This window comes from Xiphophorus maculatus, chromosome 2, assembly GCF_002775205.1.
Source record: "Xiphophorus maculatus strain JP 163 A chromosome 2, X_maculatus-5.0-male, whole genome shotgun sequence".
NCBI classification, from domain to species: Eukaryota; Metazoa; Chordata; class Actinopteri; order Cyprinodontiformes; family Poeciliidae; genus Xiphophorus; species Xiphophorus maculatus.
The window spans coordinates 15,467,106-15,491,157 of NC_036444.1; the positions used below are offsets into that span (position 1 = coordinate 15,467,106).

Below are 24,052 nucleotides of genomic sequence, written 5' to 3' on the forward strand. Positions count from 1 at the left end.
TAGTCCTTAGATTGTGTTTAGCTTAGCCCTTTAGCTCAGCAGATATTTCAGCATCATTAGTAATTAAATATTCTCTGTTTCCAGGCTACAGGTTGGCCATTCACAGTAATTTCAAAGAGCTTAGAAAACATTCACATCATGTATGTCACCCTCTCTTTTGCCACCAAGCACTCAGAAGCTGCCACTACAATAATTTACAAATGATGAGGACGTCATCCATGCTTATGCAACGTCATATGTCAGCCAACATAACAGGCAATTTTTGTTTGTCTGCTCTGGTGACTCTATCACCCAACTCAAAAACTACTTCCTGTGTTGCTTTAAAATGAGAGTCACAAACATACAGATTATCAAGCTTAAAATATTTGCCTTGACACCCGGGCACAACAGTTTATACCAAAACAAATAACACTTTGGGATTTAGAATTTCACTTTGACGAGAAATATTCAGTTCAGTTTTTAAAATGACAAGATGTCGTTTCACATCTAATGGACATTGATTAGTAACGTGTTAGGTAGGTACACTTGCCCTACAAGTATTTTGCAGTGCTGTAAATCCTTTTTCTGGTGATGCTGAGCAAATAACAACAAAATATAAAAAAGACAGCAGGGACCATAGCATTTCTGGTAGAAATTATAATCTGAAATTTGGGCGTTTTTGTTTGTCAATTTCTTCTCAAATGTGAGAGTGTAATCTTTTGCTTCATGTGAATAACTACCTAAATTTGCATCTCTGTAAGGTGACCTTTAATTTGAGCGATATTCATTTTGCAGTCGTGCTTCTCTCATAGTGCAGACTAGCTGCTGGCCACTCACAGTGCTTACAAAACATTCATATCTCGTCTGTCACCCTGACACAGCCCTCAAAAGGCTGCCACCATAATAATTTTAATGTGGTGAGGGCTCTTATTTTAGCTGATGTATTGTGCCCCTAAACTTAACGGAACTTTTCTATTTTTTTTCTATAGGAAGGCTTCCGTCACTATTAGTTTTTGTAGTGATACTACGCATTGAGATTAAAGGGTTAAATGGTAAGCTTCATTACTTTACTTTACTTTACAATATATCCAAAATGAATAAATAAATAAATAAATAAATAAATAAATAAATAAATAAATAAAGAACACCATTTGGAAAGGTGTAAAAATGTGTAGAAAAAGATGGGAAGGCTGGATCTGTGCAATGCAAATCTAAACAGCTTACTAAATAATATTTTTAACCACAGAGTGTCTTAAAAATGACATTTTTTTTCTTTCCTTTATTGTGTTTACCTTCAGAAATGAAAATATGTTTTTAAGTCACTTTTTAAGCTATTTCTTGGCTTTGCATGTCAGCAGGAAATATCTTATTGACAGCCATGAATTTACTCGTGAACCAAAAGAAGTCTGGATTCATACATAATAATTTTTTTTCCAACCACCCTTGTCACAAGTAAGGTGTTGTTTACATGAAATAGTCTGCAACATTTCTTGTGACTGATGCAATTTTGTTATCTCCAAACAAGTATAACAGATTAAACTGCCACAGAGAAATATTGCTCTGTGGCAGTGCTCTGTTATTATGGGGGTTATTTAACCCCCATAATAACACATTTTGTGAAAGCAGCAATTGCATTTTTTTTTAAATATTGCAAGTCTTGAATAAGAGTAAAGGTAGACATAATAGAAATTATAACACTATTTTCTAATTATTTTTTTTTTTTTGGTCAATTTTCAGATGGAAATCCCAAATCTAAATGGCAAAAGCCAAAACAGAACTTTACATCATCTCAACAGATTATCAGAAAGGTGATGTCATTTAAGTGACACATAGTCATGTTCATGACTGTGGGGCGCTCACACTTCCTGTCAGTAGTTAGTTGGTCAGAGGCGCAGCACAGGACAGGTCTCCTGTTCAATTATTATTTTTTATTGCTCTAAAATATTGAAATATTAAACTATAGAATACAATATTTTGTTAACAATTTACACAAAATAATGAAGCTGCTAAATACAGTTTTTAGGTTAACTAATCAGAAAAGTGACAAATTTTGCACTTTTTTTTTTTTTTCATTTATTCATCTCTTGCCCTGACACTTAATTGCAGTTACTGTAGAAAATTCAACTATGTTCTGGTTTCCTTCACCACCATTAATATGAAAAGTGATCAAGATTTTTAACGGCAGGTTCACCTTTTGCATCTCATTCTGAATTTATATGAAGTGGCCCTTCAGTGGACCATAGTTTTGGCGCTGCAGGATAAGTGTTATCCGTTCTGTCCGGAACTCCTCATTACTGTCACATAGCTTTGTTTACGAGTGAAACCGCTCGCCGCACAGTGTCAACTCTCAGCCAAAAGGTCATGTTTCACATTCCAGCCTATTATGCTGCAGCTGCACTGCGTCAACTAGATCGGGCCCAACCTCGATTAGCGTGCATTCTTTGTGTGAAAGTGTCTATTTCTGGTATGTATGGGAATCAGTGCATCTATGTTGAATGTGTAAAGTATGTGCTTTGTGTATGTGAGTGTTTACCAGTGTTTGGGTTATTATCTTTTTTCCATTAAGAAATTGCCTCGCTTTAAAGGAATAGTTTTGCCAACCGTACTGTTATTCCTGAAAGACCTTCTCAGTTTTAGTATTCATTTTTATGGCTTTTTTTCCCTTCTGCTTTTTAAACAAAAGCTTTGCCTATCATATGTTTATGCCTTTAAGGGAGTCAAACCATAAAGGTTATGCATTTTCACTGTGCTGCTGATGCATCCTTCATTGATTTATTTATGGAGTGAAGAAATTGTAAAATACTCTGTTTTTTTTCCAAATCAGAGAGCCAAAAGCTTCCTGGGAATAACTTCACCACTGAGTGTAACAGTCCTGGGAACTTCATGTGTGGAGATGGAATGTGTGTCCCAAGTGACTGGCAGTGTAACAAAGTGCCCAACTGCGTTGACGGGAGCGACGAGAGAGGCTGTCGTAAGTTCAAGCTTAAACCCCATTATCAAAACCTGTTTTAGAGCTTTCTAGCTGTGCCTGAAAGTGCCAGATTGCCTACTTAGAGCCATGTAGTGATCTTTCAACTCTTGAACCACAAAGCGTTACAGTCTTCACTGCTCTTCCCACCCGGTCCACAGAGCCACAAGGGCCAGTAAAACCTAATTCTCTGCCGACATAAATTAACTTCCCTCTTCAGCGCTCACATTGCCCTCCCCCACTGCAAGCATCCTACTCCCTTTTCCTCCATTCCTTTAGCCTCAGTTCAGTACCATGGCAAAACATAATACCATCAAAGACAAGACCAATTACTTCTGTATGTGGAAATAGGAACACATAATTTTACTCTAAGGCAACTGTAGTGGCTCATTTTTGATCTTTGCATTTAGCTGGCTCTCCTCCCTCTGGTCTGCTGCTCCTCCTTTTTCTCCCTCCCAACGTACTTTGAGCTCCACACAAAGATGGGATTGCTCATGAAGATTGACTTTGAGTTTCTAAGACGAACTGAAATCCCTATCATCCTGTTCATTTATTTCTCTGTGTGTCAGCGTCTTCCTAATTTATCTTATTTGAGGGTTTTGGTTTCTAATTTGCTTTATAGAAGCTGTTCTATTAAAAACATTAAGGCCACTTCTTAAAGGAGTTTTACCCTTTTTACCTGACTAAATTTGTTTTGTAAGAAAAGCAAAATTACAAATGGCTTATCCTCTCTTCTGTCACTTCTCTTCATTTTCTGTTCTCCCTCCCTCTAGCTGTCTTTCATCCCTCAGTTGTCTTCTGGGCACTTTAGGGAACAGGAAGACAACTCTTGACAGTGTCCCATAGCGCATCAGTACACACAAACATGCGTACGGCTTAGTGTCATCAGCCATTTAAGTCTGCAGTGACTTTTTTTCTACAGATTGCAGATTTTCATCTCACTTTTAGAGCTGTACTATAATGCTATGACCCCAGCATGTTTTGCCTTCCAGCCTTGGGTAGTCATTAATTATTGATAACCAACAGCAACATCACACAGTGACTGTAAGAGAGCAGTCGCTTTTAAACAGCTTTACAGAAATCATTAAAACAAAGACAAAATTATTTGGGAGTTTATACTTTATATTTGATGGTTTGATTGATTTTCTAAATAGACTTGCAGACCCTTCAATATTAATGGTTCATAACAATATTTTCATGTTTTTTTTTCTTTCTGTAGCTTAGTAATGACAAGATATTTTGTTATTCCCTCATGGCTAATAAGCAGTAAGAGCAAATATAGGTGAAAATTGTTTGATTTTGGTAATTAGCCTAATAAAATATTTTTATCAACTAACCACCCATCCAATATACCTGAACTTGTGACTTTAAAGTTGTGAAAAATAAAACTTGCCCATCTGGTGCGGATTCTGTACACCAGATACAGTATCTGTATGACCTTATATTCCCACAATTGTGCAGATTGGCAAAAAAAACAAAAAAACATACCCAAATCTTAAGTTTGTCCTATGTCTGACTCAGTTTACTTGAAGATGTTTTTATTAAGAATAAGAGCAGCCCAGTTTCTTTTTTTTTTGCTGATATTTTGTGAAGCGCCTATGCCAAAAGATCTTCAGCCATCACACTCGGCCGGCCTCTGCTGTCAGGGGACTATTTGCACTTGTTGTAGACAACTGCATTATCTCTTCTGGCGTAAGTAGGCCCTATTATCCCTAAATAGATGGCTAGTTGTCAGGCGGCTGCCTCATGAAAAAGCTCTTGCTCCAAACGGGTCTCTGCAGACACAGACAGACAGATAAATGGAAGAATGGGGAAAGGGGAAAAAAGGAAGGAGAAGAGGTGCGGGAAGGACTTATTATGATAGCTTCAGCAGTAGTTCTGTCAGGAAGGGTATTATCTAAGGAGGACACAATGCCTGGAATCCTTAGGGCTTCAGTACTTTGCTCTGCAAGCATAATCATAATTATCTGTCCCCTGCTAAGATGAAACACACACACACAAACTCATGTTTCAATATTTATTCAACAGAAGGGCATGACAGGTTGCTGTCAAAACTGACAGTTTGCTGTCAATTTGTCCGTAAGCAATTTTAATGTTGTGTTACAGTACATATTAATATTTTTTTAAAAATCACCTTAGTTATTGTAAAATATTGTTGTCAAACTGACATTATGTTTAAAAGTTGTTAGCTAGAGGTGTATCTATGTTTATTAATATCTGCAACGCATAAAAATGTTTGCAAATTACTTATAGATTTACTCTGCAGAATTTCACCCAGGTACCAAGTTTTTGAAAAAGTAAGAAATTTAATTTAAATGGAATTTCAGGTTTGCATCATATTTAAGATGGCTCAACATTACATGATGTAACAAGACTCAACATTAATCAATGAGGATCGGCAGTAGGCAGTAAGGTTTCCGGTTATCAGCTTGCGTTAGTAAACACTGCAATGGATAAGGAGGCTTCATCAGCTTCTGATGTAGCGTCTAAAGATAAACAAAATGAAAAAAAAAATAATTATCTAAAAGTTGGAAAGAAAAGTAGGTATAGTTAAAGAAGGCAAGGTGTAAGTGAGTAAAAGAAGATGAAAGGATGATTTGAAAATTAGAATGATAATTGTGTTTAAGGTTCATAGCAGTTTGAAAGAACTTAATGATTGAAAATAGAAAATAGATCTTAGAGAGAAACAGCTAAAAATTCTTTGCATGATCCTAAGGATGTTTATAATATACAAGTAATAATTATATAGAATTGAGAACTAAAATATTAGATAAGAATGTTAATTATTCCTCCTAGGCTGAGAAGGTTGTAGAAAAAATAGAATAAATTACAAATGAGTTACAGTGGGAGCATTTTATTGAAATGAGAATAAAGATAAAACAGAGAAGATCTTTAGAGAAACAGGCCCTAACTGTAAGAGCAACTGCCCAGATAACAACAAACTACAGCATGAAGCTGATTCTAGATATTTTCACAAACCGTCTTTTTAATAATGACCAAAATGTTGTTAAAATAGAGAAATATTATTAAATTTATAGGATTTATTGATTACTGATTCAGTGAAACTAGATGAAACTCTCTTGGTAAATAGAAATTGATCAAACAAGGGAAGTTTTGGTAAATGTATGAGATTTGTGGTAAAAGGATACTTTAGCTTAATTTAAAACATTTAGCTGAAGAAGGTCACAAAGTTAGCAAGAACTCCAAATGTGCAAAGAAGAGGTGAAATATTTAGGACACAGATGATTGAAAGGTCATTTTATGACCTCAGTGTTGGTTCAACAGCATGGAGATAAAATGAAAAGAAATAAGAGAGAATGTTGCAAATAAAAATAAGAAAATAAAAATAAGCAGAAAAAAGCAACGGGTTTGTTAAGATCAGACAACAAATATTCCATGATAAGAATGTTAAGATCAAAAAAACAATGAGACTCCAGCAAAGGAGCTGGAACCGTAGAAACCCAGACAACAGCTCAGCAGGAAAGAACAGGCAGCTGTAATGCAAATCATTCTCTCACCCATCATTTAAAGTACCTCCTGACAAAATATCAGAATATAAGTTACAATTTTAGTAGTGGAACAACAAAAGGTACAAAAATTAAAATTAGATGAAACTTAAACATGTCTCATGATACAAGTGCCAAATCCTAATGAAGCAGTAGAAGAATCAGGAGTTTCTCCTGAAATCCTTATCAGCTCTCTTTCCTGCCATAAGATCATCCCCCTCCAAGAGGTGAGAGGAAGTTCATGAAAGGAGGGAGTGAGGATTGTTTTGTGGTCTATCTGACAGTAGAGAAGTCATTATCATCGCATAAGGCAAGATTTTTTATGTAGTTTTAGTTTTCTAAATTCAGAGAACAGTTTTCTCTTTAGAGTGGGTTGTTTAAGTAAGCAAATGATTTATGAGTAATGAAATAATATGGGAAGTTTTAAATGTTTCACAACTGCAAAGAAAATAATAATTTGGTATTGTGATGCCTTGAGTGGGCATCCAGAGAGGTTGACAAGCAAGTGTTAAGGTGCCAACCTGAACATTATCCAGCTGAATACCTTAATTTAGGCTTTGATGAGAAAAGAGCAGCTCTCTTCTCATCAAAGCCTAAATTGAGGTATTCAGCTGGATATTAGAGAAGATCTCTGAGATTGTTCTGGTTACCTCTGAATCCTGGGAAGAAGCTAAAGATTAGGAAACCGTGAAGTGAGTGAATCTGTAAACATTTAAGTTCTGCAATGAGCTAACACATTATGTTATGGAATTCCACCAACTATAAATCATTAAAGATTAGAAATGAATGATGGGGTTTTAGAGATATAATATGGACTGTTTTGGGAAAATAGAGTCATCTTGACAGTTAAAGCCTTTTCATCTCCTCTGTCAGACTTTTACCCCCAAGGAATACAACTTAGATAACTAAAAATATGAGCTTTAGATAAAGTAAGGGTCTGAGATCCAAAGGATTCCACTTTGCATGTTTTAACCACAGTTTGATTGGTACTGGAACTATGATGCCTACATGCATGGATGTCAAAGCTAAAGCAAACATTGATTGTCTTCCTGATTGAATGTTTTCCATTTGATTGGTTTCTGTCTGTTTACCTCTCATAAGTCACATTTTTCTTTTAATACTTGTTCTATAGATACATGTCACGCAGGACATAGAGTTATGGGGGATATACAAATACAAAGTGATGCACACCTAAAGAAATCATATGCCTGAACAAAATGTCTTTTTCTGGCTGCAGGGACTCAGTCCTTCCCTATGGTGTATTGATGTTTACAGCATGGGCTGTACTTCAAGTACAGGGATGGCAGGGCTAACTGGACAGATTGTTCTCATTATAGGTTTTCTGCCTTACTACCATCATAGCTGTAGTTATAGGGTATTCAGGTCTTGTCAGGATATAATATTTGGACTTGGAAATCATTTCTGAGTTCTAACTCCTCATCAAAAAGGCCCTTGGGTCTTTATAGCAGCTTGACTCAATATGATCTCTGCAGATCAGATAAAATCTTGCCATTTCCCTCCTCCCTGAGCCACTTCCATGTGGTTCATTGTTAAATTATTCTGAAATACAGTATTATTATCTGAAATGTGGCTCAGAGGTTTTGCCACAGCCATATTAATGGTGATTACATAAAAGTTTGAATGTTTACGAGACATTTCTAATTAAAAACATGCAAATAAATAACAAATAAATAAATAAAGATCACACTTACAGAACTCTTTGACTTTTGACTTGACTTGCTTTGAAGCTTGTTTTTGAAAAGTATATTTTATTGTGACACAATAACAATTTACAATCTAAGAGGCGAATAAAACTAGCTATAGTAATATAATGTTTTCATAGTAAGTCAAGATTTAAAGTGACATTGGTCATACTTTACAGAAAAGGCCTTACTTTAAGTTATGTGTGTGTTGTGATTTGCATTCTCAGATGTTAGGAAAGCTTTGCACATATTAAAATCTTAAATTTTTTTCCTATGTAACATGTGATGGGGGGCTTCCATCTGAATATTTCCAATACCCATTATTTTATTGTATATTAGTATAAATGAATCCTTAGTTGTTGACGTCCTTGTAATAATGACATACTTGTAAGAAAAATCCAATCGTGGAGCTGTAGAGTTGAACATGTTGGTTGCACCATAAAAAACTTGCCAAATCCATCTCAATCCAGCAATACAGCTTATGCTTAAATTGATTATTGTTTAATGTTGCTTATTTAACTTGGTTGATCAAAGTTTAAAGAAGCAAACCATCTTGGGAGTTTTAGCATTGCATTCACATCATATAAGGGCAAAGAGAGCTGGATGCAAAGGAGCAGGCTGGCAGGTGAATAAAAATGGGTTGCTTACAAAAGAAGTTTCAAACACGTACAAGATCTAAAGTCCAGGAGAATATGTCATAGTCCACCACAAGAGCAACACAGAGCGACAAGAGTGTGCTTTTTGTGCATGAACATATATATTTCGTATACAAAGTTTTCTCCAAATCAGTGTCTAATTTTACTGCAAGCATTTGAACCAGAAGACAGCTGTAGTGGATCCCCTTTAAGCCCATTAGGCAGCAGATTGTGCTGATGTGGCTGTCTCAGATCCAAGGAATACTACGTTGCCTCAAGTAAAGGTCAAATGTGATTACATTTTGCTGTCTCATTAACTAAATGTCGGTTTAAAATCAAGCATTTTGCATATTAAGCAAAATATGACTTTCAAATGGTTTTGACACTTGAAAATAACACCACTGGTAGTTTTGTCAGTATTGCTATTTAATTTGTATAAGCTTTGAAGCTTTCACTCACAGGAATGAATGAGCCCAATAAGCTGTACAAGGCTTTCGAGATAGATCAACCCACACAGGAACCTCAGCAGATAATCGGTGAAGGATTTCATACATTTTTATCACGAACAGTCGCTTTACCTCAAAAGTAAAGTTTGTCCATGCCTTCTTGTTGACCTGAATGCATTATATGCCGATGCTAACGCCTGTGCTGAGGTTTTTAAGTGAATCATAAAAAACTTCCACTGAGTTTTCTTCCTTCGATATATTATTCATCGCAAATGTTCCACTCTGATAAGCCCAATGCGCCAAGCTGCGAGAACTGTGTCTTCAATAGTCAAGAATGTTTATTGACCAACATAAGACAAACTTCTTTCTTATTTTGCGACCCAGGACTCCTCCTTTTGTTAGTGTGTCCTTCAGATTCCTTCTTGGAAAAAGGTCAGCTTGAGTCATGTAAATAAAGTTTTTCAATACATACTTTGGGAAGAAGCGTTCATCATGTAATGTTAAAGGATGCAATACACTGTATTAGTATCTTGCTGAGAAAGACTAGAATTCTAGGTTTTTTTCTCAAAGGTTTAGCAAAATTTCAGACAAAAGCCCATCTGTAGACTTTGTAGTATGTTCACAGTTGATTACCCTTTCTCTCTTCATAGTCCTTGTGTTGCTAATTCACAGTAACAGTGCCTTGCAACAGCATTCAAACCTAGTAATCCTTTTCACATATTGTCGCATTACAACCATATAATTTAATGTATTTTATTTTATCAGGATTTTGTTACATAGATTAACATAAAGTTGGAGGATCCAGTATATATCCAGCTGTTCTGTGAATAGATCAGAGGTATGTTAGAGAACATGCATGAACAAATAGCAACATGAAGACCAAGAAACACACCAGACAGTTCAAAGAGAAAAATTTATGTGGGTCAGTTTATAAAACTATATCCCAAGCTTTAAACATCTTAGGAGGTGCTTTTAATCTTTCGTAAGAAAATGGAAAGGATCTGATGCAACTTCAATACATGGCTGTCCACCTTACCTGACAGGCTGGGCAAGGAAACATTAATCAGAGAAGCAGCTAACATGGGTTCACAGCTCCAGTGAGAATCTGTTGACAAGAAACTTATTAGTTGTGTGCTACACATATCTTGCTTTTGTGGAAGAGGGAAGAAAATCAAACAATTGAAAGCTCTATTTAAAGTCAGTCATGTAGGAGTTGGTCAACATGTGGAAGAAGGTGCTTTTGTTAGATTAGATCAAATTACTTTTTGTGAGGCTGCTCTTCCTTAAGAAAGACAGACAACTTGGTAAAAGTTAATGAATAGAGGTGCATACAAATTCAGTCCAATTGAGAATCTGAAAATTGCTATGCACATATGTTCTCCGTTCACTTCCAAAGAAGAATTTGCCTGAAGGAAATTGAACGAAATCCATCAAAAGATGTTATTGTAGCGAGAGGTGATTCTGTCAAGTGTTGACCGAGGGGGGTGACCGCAACTGGGTGACACAGTTTTCAGATTTGTATTCATATAAATAGTCATCTGTGGTCTATAATCCTAAATCTCTGAAGGTGGTGGCGGTAACTAGACAAAAAGTATAACAGTTCAGGGAGAACGAATCCTTTTGGAAGGCACTTCACTTGCGTGGAATCAGCTGTGTATCACTCCATGTGATGCTTCAGTGACTCAGAATGGAAAACAATACATTTTGTGTTTGTGTTTGTGTGTGTTTAAAGTGACCATAACTGGTTGAATCTGTACCTGGAGCTTTTAAAACTTTGTGCGTCATTGTGTACTATGGAGCTCACCTCCTGACAACAGAGGGAAAAAAACAAGTCATGAATAAATTGGTTTAATAAACTGCTCTGGTAGTTGGAGTTCCTGCTTGTGGATATGCTATCCAGGCACGTCAGATGTTGTCAGTCTGAGCTCAGAGATTTTTTTTTAAACTGTGTGCATATTTTTTAGACATGACTTCTTTCTTCAGATGGAAAATAGGAAAGCAGGTTTGTGAATGACAAAAGTGTTGTGATAGAGGTATAGTTATGTAAGCCTGAAGGTGAGCTTCTTTCAGACCATTTAATAGGCTGCAGAGTTTTTCACCTCACAGAGTAGATTCAACTCAGAGTGCTTTGAACTACTGAGGTAGTAATAAAAAAGCTAGTGTGGCACAATATACTACCTTCAGTGGAAAACACCAACACAAGCATTTAGCTGCATTATTTGCTGGAACAGATTCATTAATATATTTGTTGGCATGATCAAGGGAACCTGAGGCAGAGATTAAGAGGGCATGGTCCTGAATAATTCCTCACAAAGAGGTCAAAAGTACTATCCTGCTCCCTGGTGTCCATAACACCGGCCTAGGAGGGTGTCAGATGAAATGTTTGCTGACAGAAGAGAGAAGGGAGAGAGCTGACTGAGCTTACTGGGCCTCAGAGCCAGGATTAGCCTCTTTGCCCTTGTCTGAGCAAGGCATGAGCAAGCAAGACAGCAGAAACATTGCAGGGCCGAAAGTCCGAAAGTGGGAGTGGACGTGACGCATACAGCAAGAAGTGGGGAGTCAAAGACATAGACCCTTGTAAAAATGGGTCTTGGACAGAGAGAGAAAGGGAAAGAAAGACTGAGAGGCACTTTTCAAAGCAGTGATTGTTCAGAAGTAGCAGACCTGCAGGCCATGGTCATGCCCTCTTTGTGTGGGAGAATTCATGTGTTCAGAATGCACCATGTACATCCATCTGTAAAAGTTCAGCTTTTACTTCTCTGACCATCAGCGGGATCAGTAGTGCTCAGAGACAAAAGATAAGAACGCCATGACATTAACAAATGGCTGCTCACTGGCTGCTAAGTTTCTACAAAGGCGAAACAGTGTTCAGTGACTGGAATCATGACTTTAAAATGTAGATCACATTTCTAAGATTTGCAAACTGGATCTTAATAAAGGGAAATTACTTTAATGTCTCACCAGTTATAAACAGTGTTGTGCAAACACATTTATACCCCTTCAAGTTTAAAAAAATATATTTATGTCACAACATTTAGTGTATTTAAATAGAATATATATCTATACCAACACACCAGTGCATAACTGTGAAGCAGGAGAGGAAAAGGGTATGGTTTTCAAAGCTTATTTTGAAATAAAATCATGAAACTGTGGCATATAAAGATATTAAACCCCTTTTTTGATCTCTCTAATTAAAATTCAGAGCATACAACATACCCATGGTTACGGTTAAGGACCTGCAGAGATTCGTAACTCAGGCAGGGGGAACTCACATCATGGCAACTCTTAGTCATGCTCTCTGCAAACCTGAACAGGGAACAGGGAAAGAAAACGCCACTGTTGAATGGAAGCCATGAGGAATCCTACTTACAGTTTGCTACAAGCAGTGTATGCAACAAAGATAATATGGAAGCGAGTCAGATAAACTCAAATTCAACTTTTTTTAACCTACATGCAAAACAGGTGAAGGACAGCAAATGTCCTAAACAAATCAACCTTTTCTTTTGAACGTGGTACTAACATCATCATTTTATGGGATACTTTTCACCAGCAGAGGTGGAGTAGTATACCAGAGTTGTTGGGAGGATGGATGATGTTAAACACAGGGCAGTACAGGAAGAAAACATGAGACTTGAGACTGGGGTGAAAGTTCACCATCCAAAATTACGACAGTATTTAACATGCAAGAAAATAATCAATGAAGTTTCTTTGAGGTAAAGGGTCTGTGGCAAACTTGAAAATTCATGTTCTCAAAAATCTTCCATCCAGTCTGATTGAGCTCCCTTTATTTTACAGAGAATAGGTAAAGATGTAATTTTCTACATGTGTAATGTTGATGGAAACTGAACTAAAGGGTGTGGCGATTTGTATCTGAAAAAACAGCAGGCATCCGTTCAAAGATGTGGCGTCCTTTTATTGCCACTCAACTTACAATTCTTGATGCAACAAAACAAAATGATCAGCAAATATCACACATAACTCCCTTTTGATAGTACAGTTGCTAAAACTATTGAACTACTGCAAGCTACTACAAAAAAAACACCTGTTCTGCCACACTCTAAAAAGTTCCAACACATTAAGGCTCTGATAGGTTGTCGTTGATCATGATTGACAGAACATCCAATCACAGTCCAGACAAGTCTACAAGGAGAAGTCCAGCGAGCTTGTGGTATTTTCCACAGAAACAAATTCCATAAGACTTGTGATTGTTGCAAAATTACTGATTCAGAAGGCCTGAGTATATATGCCACATTTTTAGATTTCTGTAAATAAATAAATACAATAAAGGTTAACAACCTATAGGGCAGTTGCCAAGAGATAACTCCTGTGGGTTAGGTTTCTGAAAAAAATTCAAATGTGTTTGGATTGCAATATGTTGGCAATATGAGCTGATGACATGGGTAGATTTATCCAAATATCATCCAACTTTGTGTCATTTAGTTTACTTAAATATCATCTTTATTGAAAATTATGTGATTATTTATTTTGTATTTATTTATTTTTAGATTTTGTATTTTGTTTATTTAAATTATTTCACTCAGTAGGAGACACTGAGTTCCCACAAAGACACAAAGACAGTATTATTTGTTTCAAAGTATGTGCTTCCTATCGTTGAGGGTTATAATTATTGGGAGTTTTGATTTCCCGCTTCCCTGTTTATTGATATAATTATATTGACGTAAGATATAGGAACTAAGTAAATTCCTCTGTTTGATATTATCCTTGATTATATTAAAGATTATTTCTGCATTATCACTTTGAGGATTAAAAACAAGCCTGAGCCTGGAGCCAAAGCAATTGGACTACTTTTTTCCTTGTGTACTGACCTCCACTGGATTCCTTTGAGATATTGACTTGAAAAGAGCCTCTAAATGCTTATCAACAGCAACAAGTTCTGCTTAACAGCAGGGGTGGAACATGCTCAAGAATGCTGAGGTGTTTTTTTCTTAAATTAAGATATCAAAGCTTAGATGCTGCAGTCTTTTAGCAGTCTCATCATGTAAAGGGAAAGGGTTGTCAAGATTAGCAGGGTGTGTTCATGTGATAAGAAAAGTGAAATTTTAACACAAAGAGAAGATTGGTGTTTTAGTCTCTTAATCTGTGGAAACTTGGCTAGCTTGCTAAATGGAATTTTTTCAGTATTCAGATATTTGCCTTTTGAGTAGCTATTTGTTTTTTCAGGTGAGCCAAATGACACACACACTCATGGATAAATCTAGTAATCAGTCAGCATTGATGTGCAGTAGCAAGAGGTTTTGTTTTTTTCTTTGTTTCTTTTTTGGTTTCACTCTGCTTTTTTTTGGGAGATAACAGCGGGCAACAGTTTTTATAAGAAAGACACAGTGTTGTTTTTGTGCTCTGTTAACTGATTGAGATAGGGAACCTTGGGAAAAAATGAAATCACATCCTTTGGACTAAGAATGAAAGGCTGATAGAGGGTGTGTACGTACGTATAAGCTCAACCTACCAACTAATGAGCCAGCTGTGGGACCCAAGAGAGTAAAAAATGTTTGAAATTGAAAGTGGTAACTGATTTGTTCAAGCAACACACTGCCTTTACAAGCTCATTACCAAGCTTTTTAACTCTCACCACCAGAATGCTGAGCTTAGCCTACTCAAGCTATGCTCCACTCTTAAGTGAGCATTTCCAAACTGTAAGAGTGATAAATCAATAGGAACACTCACTGAAGTTATTATTTGGAAAATTGTTGATTTCTCAACAATCCCCAATTAGGGGTGTGACACTACATTCAGCTCCAAAGGCAAGAATATGCCCAATATTTCCACAAGAAATGAGATTAGAACAAGTTCAAGCGATTTTTTTTTCAAATTGATTTCTGAATTGCAAATTATTTCTAATAAAATCTGTAATCATTGTAGAATAACGCAGTTCAGAGGAAACATTATACCTGCTATGGTTTTCATTCTTGTTTCTTGTTTTTCTTCTTGGAAAAAAAAAAACCTCTTCTGGGGTGCAGCGGTAACACAGGGGAAAATCGCACAGTCCATGTATGGAGACCTCAGTCTTCTACACGGTAATCTTGGGTTTGAGTCCCTACCTGTTGACCTTTGCCAAATGCCTCTCTCACAAGCAACTTTCCTGCTGCTTCATTATCAAATAAAGGCCACTATAGGTAAAAATAGACCACAAAAAATATTAATGTTTTTACAAATATAAAGACTATTCTTTATTCTTTAGACTACATCTAAAGCAGGGCTTTACAGAATGTGTTTGTAGAATGGATTTATAGCATGTCTCCTTGGAGCCTCTTTGGCTCCTGGGAGGGTTTCTTTTCCACTGGGATAACAACCCTGAGACAGACACAGAACTTATATCCTCCTATATCTCTTCTGGCCTTTGAACACCTCGACATCCACTGGAATGTGCTGCAGAAAGCGGATAAGCAGGAGGCAAAGGAAAGATGTTTGCTCAGTATAGAACAATCAGGTATAGATTTGATCAGTCTACATAATTATTTGATGGTCAAGTGATGGTCAAACCAAGTATAATTTTCTGAAAAGGAAAAACTGGTATGTCCTACTAATTAAGTGTCAATATAGACAGCTGCAAAGGAAATGTTAATATATAATAAAAGTTGATTAATACAAACCCTTTAACTCATTATTAAGGAAAAGGGGAGTTTAACTTTGGAAATTGTGATTCTGAAACCTGTTCGAGTATCGGTTTGAACTAAGAGAGAAAAAATCCAAACTGAGACAAAGGTATGATAGATAAATAAAATATAAAACATTAATATAAGAGAAAGCCTGGAAATCAAATAAAGGTTTCATGAGATGCCTGGTAGATTGTATTCCCTTAATGCGTTTCTGATCAATGACCGACTGTAATTAATATGAAGGAACAGGGATGAAATATTTATTAGACTTCCAGTATCATGTTTTCATTTTTTTTATCTTGCTTTGTCTCAGTCTTTTTTCTCTTCTTGCTAATTTGTCACATCAGTAGTCACAAATTAAGAAAATTAATTGCTTTGAATTCTTTAAACCGTTGAAAAAAAGTGTCTTTCTTCTTGTACGAAAACTATTGTTTAATAGGAATAACCAAAATTAGTCTGTTTAACTGTGTCGCCATTTTCTGTGTATGATGGATATTGCATTGGTTCGCGGATCTGATAAATTACACTCTGCTTTTTTTAGGTTTGCCCTTCCTTTGCTCCACTTTTTCTTTCTTTTTTTCTTTTTTTTTTTACCAGAAGCTGGTAAATTATGACAGCATTCTTCTTCATGCTGTTGCTGTATGGCATACAAACTAGAATTGCTGTATCATTTACCATGAAGCTTGATAGATTTGCAGAATCCTGGATGCTTTCCCCTGGAATTGAAGGAAGCTCTACAGTGTAATGCCTCCTACAAAAGTCTACTCTGCTTTACAGTACATTTATAAGGCATAGATAGTAAAATGTATAGAGTGATTATTTTGATAGCAGGGCCTATTTGAGTGAAACTGCCCGTTCTTGCTTACACTGCGACTCCATTACCTATTGATTTTTTCCCCCTCAGAAATGCCCAGCAAGGTCAGAGAATCCTTTGATGTCCTCAGATGTCTCCACTCCTTCTCGCTTTCTATTATCTCGTTCCTCTGCTCTCTGTGCCTTCTTTCTTGTTAGTCTCTTCTCCGAGGCCTTCTCCACACTCTGTCAATCATGCACCATGACTGAGCTTACCTGTACTGAAAGTTATTCTGTTCTTGGAGGAACCAAGGAGGAAAAGAAAAGGGGGCGTGTGCACGTGTGTGTGCGGGCGTGGGTGTGAGTGTGTGTGTGCCTCAGGCTAAGGCTGTGGGAGTTGGAGGGTAAAGAGGTGGATAAGTGAACGTAGCAGAGCACAGGATCCTGAATAGAAACCAGATATTAATCCTGAAGCCACAGGGGGAATGAAAACAAACAACAATATTCTGTTTTTACTTTGACCAAGATTATGTAAAGAATAATTTTCATTTCCAACATAGAACACCCTGGACTTTGTTTTACCTTTCAGAGTGTGGAAATTGTAAAATTATCTCATGGCTTTTCAAGAAAGTTGAGTTTTTCTGAAAAGAAAATTTTCTGTCATCCAAATCTAAAAATGAAACTAATAAACAGAATTACAAACTTTTTCAGTTAATTTTGATGATTATGGCTTAGAGCTGACAAAACGGCAAAACTGTTTTCTCAGAACTTAAAAATATTATATAAAAAACAGTAAATTAAAGAATTTGGAATCCAAAAATGTTATATTTTGACCTATACAATCATCTGGATGACTGCTGATTTCACAGGTGTCCAGCAGACACTCCTCACACCCTCTTTAATGGGCATAAGTCACAAAAGTTTATTTAGAAGGAAGCTGTCTGCTCTCATTGCTGTATCTAAGCCCATTACTGGAAGGTTTAGGGGAAGGAAAGTGTTTGGTATACAATGCTGTACAAGCAACTGGGGTTACTGCTGTCTCCAGAGTATTGAGATTAATGTTCCAGGGTCTGCAAGTAGAGCACCAAGGCACAGAATCTAAGTTGGTACATTGTTAAGTTTCCACAGTCTGTGATAATTTGGGGAGCCATGCTATCCATTGATATTGCTCTGTATTTTATCAAGTCCAAAGTCAGCTGCATTTGCTCCCATCTTCTGACAAGTTTTACAAAGATAGTGATTTTATTTCCTGCAGAACTTGGTACCTACCCAAACTGCCCAAAGTACCAGTATCTGGTTTAATGACCATAGTGTTACTATCCTTAAATTACTAGCAAAGTGATTGGACAAAGTCCAATGGACAGTCTATGGAATTTTGACAAGAGGAATGAGTAACACCAGGTCGAACAATGCAGATTAGCTAAAATCAACTATTAAAGAGATAGATATATTTTCAGGCACATAGTGACATTTTATAGTATAATGAAGTAACAGTGTTACCTTCAGTTGTTATAAAAAATGCTACAGATATATCAAACATGACTTAAAAGAAAATTGACTTCGCAATTTAACACCTTGTAATTCGGCCTCTGTTTCTTTAAGAACCTCCTGCTCTTTCCGACACTCTGCCTTAAATATGTCATCACAATAACCTGTATTCTCCATTAACCCTATAACATTACAAGTAGTTGCTATTTTAATTTGAATGGCATAATAAACTACCTTCTTGATGATATTCTAATGCCTCGATAAACACCTGTACAGTGTAGTGTTTTTATTTATGTGGGATTTAGACATAAATAACAAACAAAAGCTGTGGATTTTGACTTAAAGTTGTTTCAGTTGAAGAAGCTTAAAGGTATTTTCAGTAGCAAGTAGTAAAACAGAGAGACAATGGACTGGCTTATCTGTTTGTTTCTCTGCCTCTACGTTTGCATGCATGCTTGTGGGTGTGTGTGTGTGTGAGGGTGTGCGTGGGTGGGGGTGTGTGTCCACCAGCTGTGTGTTTTATTCTTAAACTGCCGTGTTTTTTCTGCTAGTGATAGTCTTTCCTCAAGGAATGAGCTCAACTGCTAACCTCATTCGTTTTCATTTGTGCTGCTTAGCTGAACATTGGAGCAAAGTTTGGAAGCAGTCCAACACTGCCTGATTTTTGTAAACAACTCCTAAAAAAAAACACTTGAACGGAATGGAGGAATATTTGGCATCAGTAAAGCAGAAACTGCACAAAGGTTTATAAGCAAGGTGGAACAGAACTGATTGTCGGTAATATCAGAGTAGACACAAGTGTTTACATCCAAAGTTCAGGACTATTGAACCAGTAAACTTTCATAGAATAAAAGTCAAAAGCTAATAAGTTTTTATCTTCAGCATGTCTTATACCCTCTGCTTTCTCCATGTAATTAATTTTTCAACTTCCTGCTCTCAAAACTACTTGGCTCAGGCTATAAATGGCTAAAAAGCCACAAAATACAGCTAAGCACATTACGTTTATCCTTCCGATGGGCTCTGCGTCTCCCACCCACAGCTTTCCATTCATGAGTTTGCCCTTCGTTTGACTTTTGAGCTAATTTGAAGCACAAACATTGACTGAGATGAATCGTAGCCAGCAGTTAAAGCGGTAATGAGGATTCAGATGAGGGAGGAAGTGACTGACGAAGCTTGTTGCAGAAAACACTTCTTTTAGCAAAGCTCGCAGAGCACCAAAAATAGAGAGAGACAAACTTGTGTGAAAGCAGAGTAGAAACTTTCAATCATAGCTGACAAGTACACAATTAAATTCCCAGGAAAAAGCATTGAAATACAGCAAATGTTAAGTAAATGCAGATAGAGAATAAAAAATGATGTTTCTTTTTTTTGCTAAATTAATTATAACCTCACTCTTTTGCAGCGGCGTGTATTTTTATTATCATTATTTTATTTTGGCTTCTTCTACAGCCCTGAAGCTTGTCTATTTTTCTTCCTTTGGCTCTAATGAATGTGATACAGCATGCTAAATGTGATTTGGCTGAGCAGAGCTTCCGCCATCCAGGTAAACAAAGACTCCCTAGATAACATACACATAGATTGGTTGCTATCCGGTCTTCCTCCTGCATCCAGCGGATTACGTTTCATCCCAGAGATGCACGCTCCAAACCAGTGTGGTTGTTATGCATCCTCTCCCCTCACCCTGATATACCCGGCTTGAAAGGGCTCATAAATCAGTCTGCCAAAGTATATTGTGCAGGGAAAAATGTGTGCCCCTGGCATTTGAGACAACCCTTTGCCAGCCTATGAGAAGGCCAGTTCCACCCTTTGTGTTTAGTACAGAAAACAAAGAGAATATACAATACACACAATACTTTGTGAGTTGTTTTCAGATTTATTGGAGGCCAATTAACTTTTTCTCTGTTTCAACTGTTTTTTTCTATTTTGTAGACATCAGAGTACTTTTAATGCTTTCATGTGTTTTTTTGGTATTATTTCAGCTCATAAATGATGATCTATATGAGCTTGATCTATACAAAATAGTGTAAAGTAGTAGAATATATGTGTAATTCTTACAAATATAATATAAAATGTTTAGTTGTAGATTTTTACTGTGCCTTTCCTAATTTAATACTCTTTTCCTACACCTGCAAGACTTCTAATCTCTCTACCAGCTTTTAGAGACTGAAATCTTGCCCTCTCTTTGCAAAATAACTCACCCTAAAAATGTACAGTGTTTGCATACAGTCGGTTTTTAGATCTTGCCAAATGTTCTGGGATGAATTTAGATCTGAATCATGTTGATTTTCGCACATTTAGCAATTTTCACTTTTTTTTTCTTGCTCCCAGGGAAGATCAAGATGAGCTAAAAGCTAGTGGGGATTTGTGTTAAACTGAGTCCAGTGAGCATTGATGTTCTACAGGCTTGTCACTCAAGTCTCAGGCCTGTCCTTGGAGATAAGACCCATGACCTACTTAGGCTGATCGATGATGGGATCTATACAAACACTCTCCCACGCAACTTGCTCTCTTTGTCTTTGCCGTTAACTTTGTTTCAGCTATTGGTTCTTGGTGTGAAGAACTATCCTTTTGTGTCATATTTGTCATATTCAAAAGTGAAGGTAAACCTTATGAGAAAATATGTGCTGGACAGTAATGTGCCTCTGTAACAACACATTTGTTCTAAAGTTTGGACCTTGAATATTATTTATGTGTGGTTCAGAGTTTTCAGTTGGAAATACTGTTCTACAGAGTATTTGTGCAAATTGCTTTATAAAACCTTGATGAAAACCCAGTTGACGTCTTTGGATAGTTCCTCCCTTTCCTTATGCATCCTATTTAAAGCCACTATTGTTTCAAAATATGATGTAGTATATTGAAAACTGGAGTTGCATCTGCTTATTATGCACAGACTAATCTTTTGTCCCTCTTTGTAACATGTCTCCTGACTCCTTGTGTCCTGACAGCTAAGGTCAAGTCTAAGTGTGCTTCCACATTCTTCGCCTGTGCTAATGGTTACTGCATCATCGGAAGGTTCCGCTGTAATGGCTTCAGTGACTGTCCTGATGGGAGCGACGAGGAGAACTGCAGTGAGTCTCTCACACCATGGTGTCCAGATTCAGCAACACTCATATGCTTCCAGGCCACAGTCACAAAAAGTTATAGTCTGTTCCAAGATGTACCAACCTCGGGTCATTACACTTTATGGATGAAAGAGGGCCAAAAATGTGGCTTCCTGGCATGAAATATTTAAATAGTGCTCCTACAAAAACTGAGCAGAGTGTTAAGGTGGTGATACACACTAGTAATTTTCCAGGAAGGTTTAATTTCACTTTATGAAGGGAGTTCTGGACTAGATGGCAAGATTGAGTGACAAAGTTCATTTATAATTCCATGTCAGAGATCATATGGATTTTGTGTAAATGTGGAAAATTTATAGTGTATTGGACAGTAAAATTTATAGGGTTTATGTATTGGATCAGGTCAATGTTTACCAAAATGCTACATCACCATTTTGATGTTTTTAATTCATAGCTTCTGACTGTCAACGATGAAGGAATGGTTCATTAATTTATTAAACAAGTTTGGTTAACCACCAACTGTTTTGCTGGTGTGACATACTATTTGCCTGGCAGCACAACTGAAGAAGCAGATCTCTCTTTTGAAGGACTTTCTGCTTAACTAAAACTTACTAAGTAGTAAAATGTTAGTGCACTAACATTTTACTACTGCGTATTGTAATAAACAAAAATATGGCAAGAATTTTATACACTCTACTGTACATTGGCTTTTAAATTAATCAAAATGAACAAGTCGGACTCACTTGTTTTCCAGAAGGTCACAAAGTGTCCTCACAGTTGAACATGTCGTGGGGATGATGGAATGCTATGTGAGCTGAGCACAAAATACATTTCCAGGCAGAAACTGTTCTTTTTAGGTTACAGACTTAAATCCAGAGTTGAATCTTTTGAACTGTCAGGTGAAACTTCTGCAGCAGAACAAAGATAAAGTCTTCAGCTAAGAACATTTGAATTCGTAATACTTGTAGTTTCTTGAGGCACTTCCCAGAGGATCACCTTTTCACTTGTCACTTTCATGTCAAATTAAAACAGGCAAAAAGGAATCTGACATTTTGTCATATTAGGGTGTGCATCGCCTAGTCCTCTATTGTTTTTCTCATTTTCAATATATTAGTAGCATCTTTGATTGTAAAATCTATCCTGGTGTATGTAGAACTGTTAACACTTCCAATTCTGTTACCTTTATTGAAAAAAGTCAAGTCATCTCCACTCGTTTGAATTGCATGACTTCCAGTAAAGTTTCTTCTCACAGAACCACTTCACTACTTTCCCACTGAGAATCACTTCTATCACTCGCCATTGTTCAAAGACAATGTTCTTTGCCTGCAGGGCTCACATGCAACTATCTAATCGTTCCATTTAAAGGAGCTTTGCTCCATGCTCGCAGCAAATACTGCTTCACCACTGTGTAATTGTATGAAAATTCTCAGAAGATGATTATGCCTCCTTTTAAGAAGAAGAATGAAGACAAAAGGGCTGAACATGAGTTAAAAAGGAGTTGTGTTTCATGTTTTTATTATTTTCTCTGGATTTAGGTTTTTATCAGAATTTACCAATCAAATCATGAACAAGTTTTCATTTTTCTTTTCATTTCCAAAAAGAAAATGCCCATCAAATGATAATATCATCTTCCATCCATTATCTTTCAAAGTCCCGAGGGGGAGGGGGGGGTTGAAGCCCAGCTCCAGTGGTCATCTGGCGAGAGGCTCAGTTTTATTTTATTTTAATAGAATACAATTTTGCAGGTTAGGAAGAAGATGAAAATAAAACAACTGCAGTTCTGCCTGTAGATTATTTGTTTATATTTAATGTGATTGAGGTCTCTCATAAATTATCTCCTGTTTTTCAGTTATAGCCAGTTTGAATAGAAACTTTGCTCTAAGACCTTCTTTGAACAAACTGCTGACCTTTGACACCTGTCCTTTCTCAACCACAGCAGGCAACCCCCTCGTGTGCTCAGAGACTCGCTTCAAGTGTCGAAACGGCCGTTGTGTAGACCGAAGCTTTCTCTGCAATGGCCAGAACAACTGTATGGACAACAGTGATGAAGAGCTCTGCTTGACCACAGCAGGTGGGTCTTCAAATGTATGAAGAAAACATGCATGCATAGAAAAAAATGACTGCAGATCTTTGTTTTTTTCTCTTTGTTTCTTTTTTACAAAACTCAAAATGGAAACTCTATTGTGGCAAAGATAATCAATCAACCTAAGATTGATGGTAGATTAATAATGAAGAACTCTGAACTGCAGCAGGAAGAATGATGAAACTATTTTCAAGCAATTTGACATTTTTATTCAAACGCACTGGCTATGCCTGATTAGGAACATACTGTACCTTACAAAGCTATATATAATCCTTAAACCTTTTTTACATTTTGTCATCTTACAACCACAGACGTAATGGGATTTTGTGTAGAAGCAGAGTTAAACTATATGTGGTTTTCAATATTCCTGACTAACATCTGGAATGGTGCCATACATATGCATTCATGCCCTGGTACTATGATATCCTTGAAAAAAATTTGTACACAGAAATATGTACAGTATGTACAGTGTAATCCCTGTGAATATGACTATTCTCTAAGGATCCCAGAGATTTGCTAGAAACCATTAGTAAAAACAAAAGTACCATGAGGACAAATGAGCACTGTGGACAGATCAAAAATAAATCCAAGGAGAAGCAATACACCAAGCTTTTATCATCCACTATCTAAATATAAAAAGTGAAAAACAACTGCAAATTTCCCAAGGACAAACACAGAACATTTATTAGAAAACAGCCAGTAGGCTAGGTTGCCTTTGGGGGAGCTGTTGAGATCTACAGCTCGGGTTGGAAAATCTGTTTACAGGATAAGTCATA

The 24,052-nt window shown here is 36.8% G+C and overlaps 1 protein-coding gene across 3 annotated transcripts in view; it reads left to right on the plus strand.

Moving 5' to 3' along the window:
- The window catches only part of ldlrad3 (low density lipoprotein receptor class A domain containing 3), a 98,754-nt gene that overhangs the window by 33,824 nt on the left and 40,878 nt on the right, over positions 1-24,052 (plus strand). The window contains exons 2-4 of one of the 3 annotated variants that reach the window (XM_014469968.2): positions 2,804-2,950; positions 21,080-21,202; positions 23,130-23,264. In XM_014469968.2, coding sequence (XP_014325454.2) covers positions 2,804-2,950; positions 21,080-21,202; positions 23,130-23,264 — 405 coding nt within the window. The remainder of the gene's footprint in view (positions 1-2,803; positions 2,951-21,079; positions 21,203-23,129; positions 23,265-24,052) is intronic. The other 2 variants (XM_023342461.1, XM_023342465.1) reach the window with 2 other exon arrangements.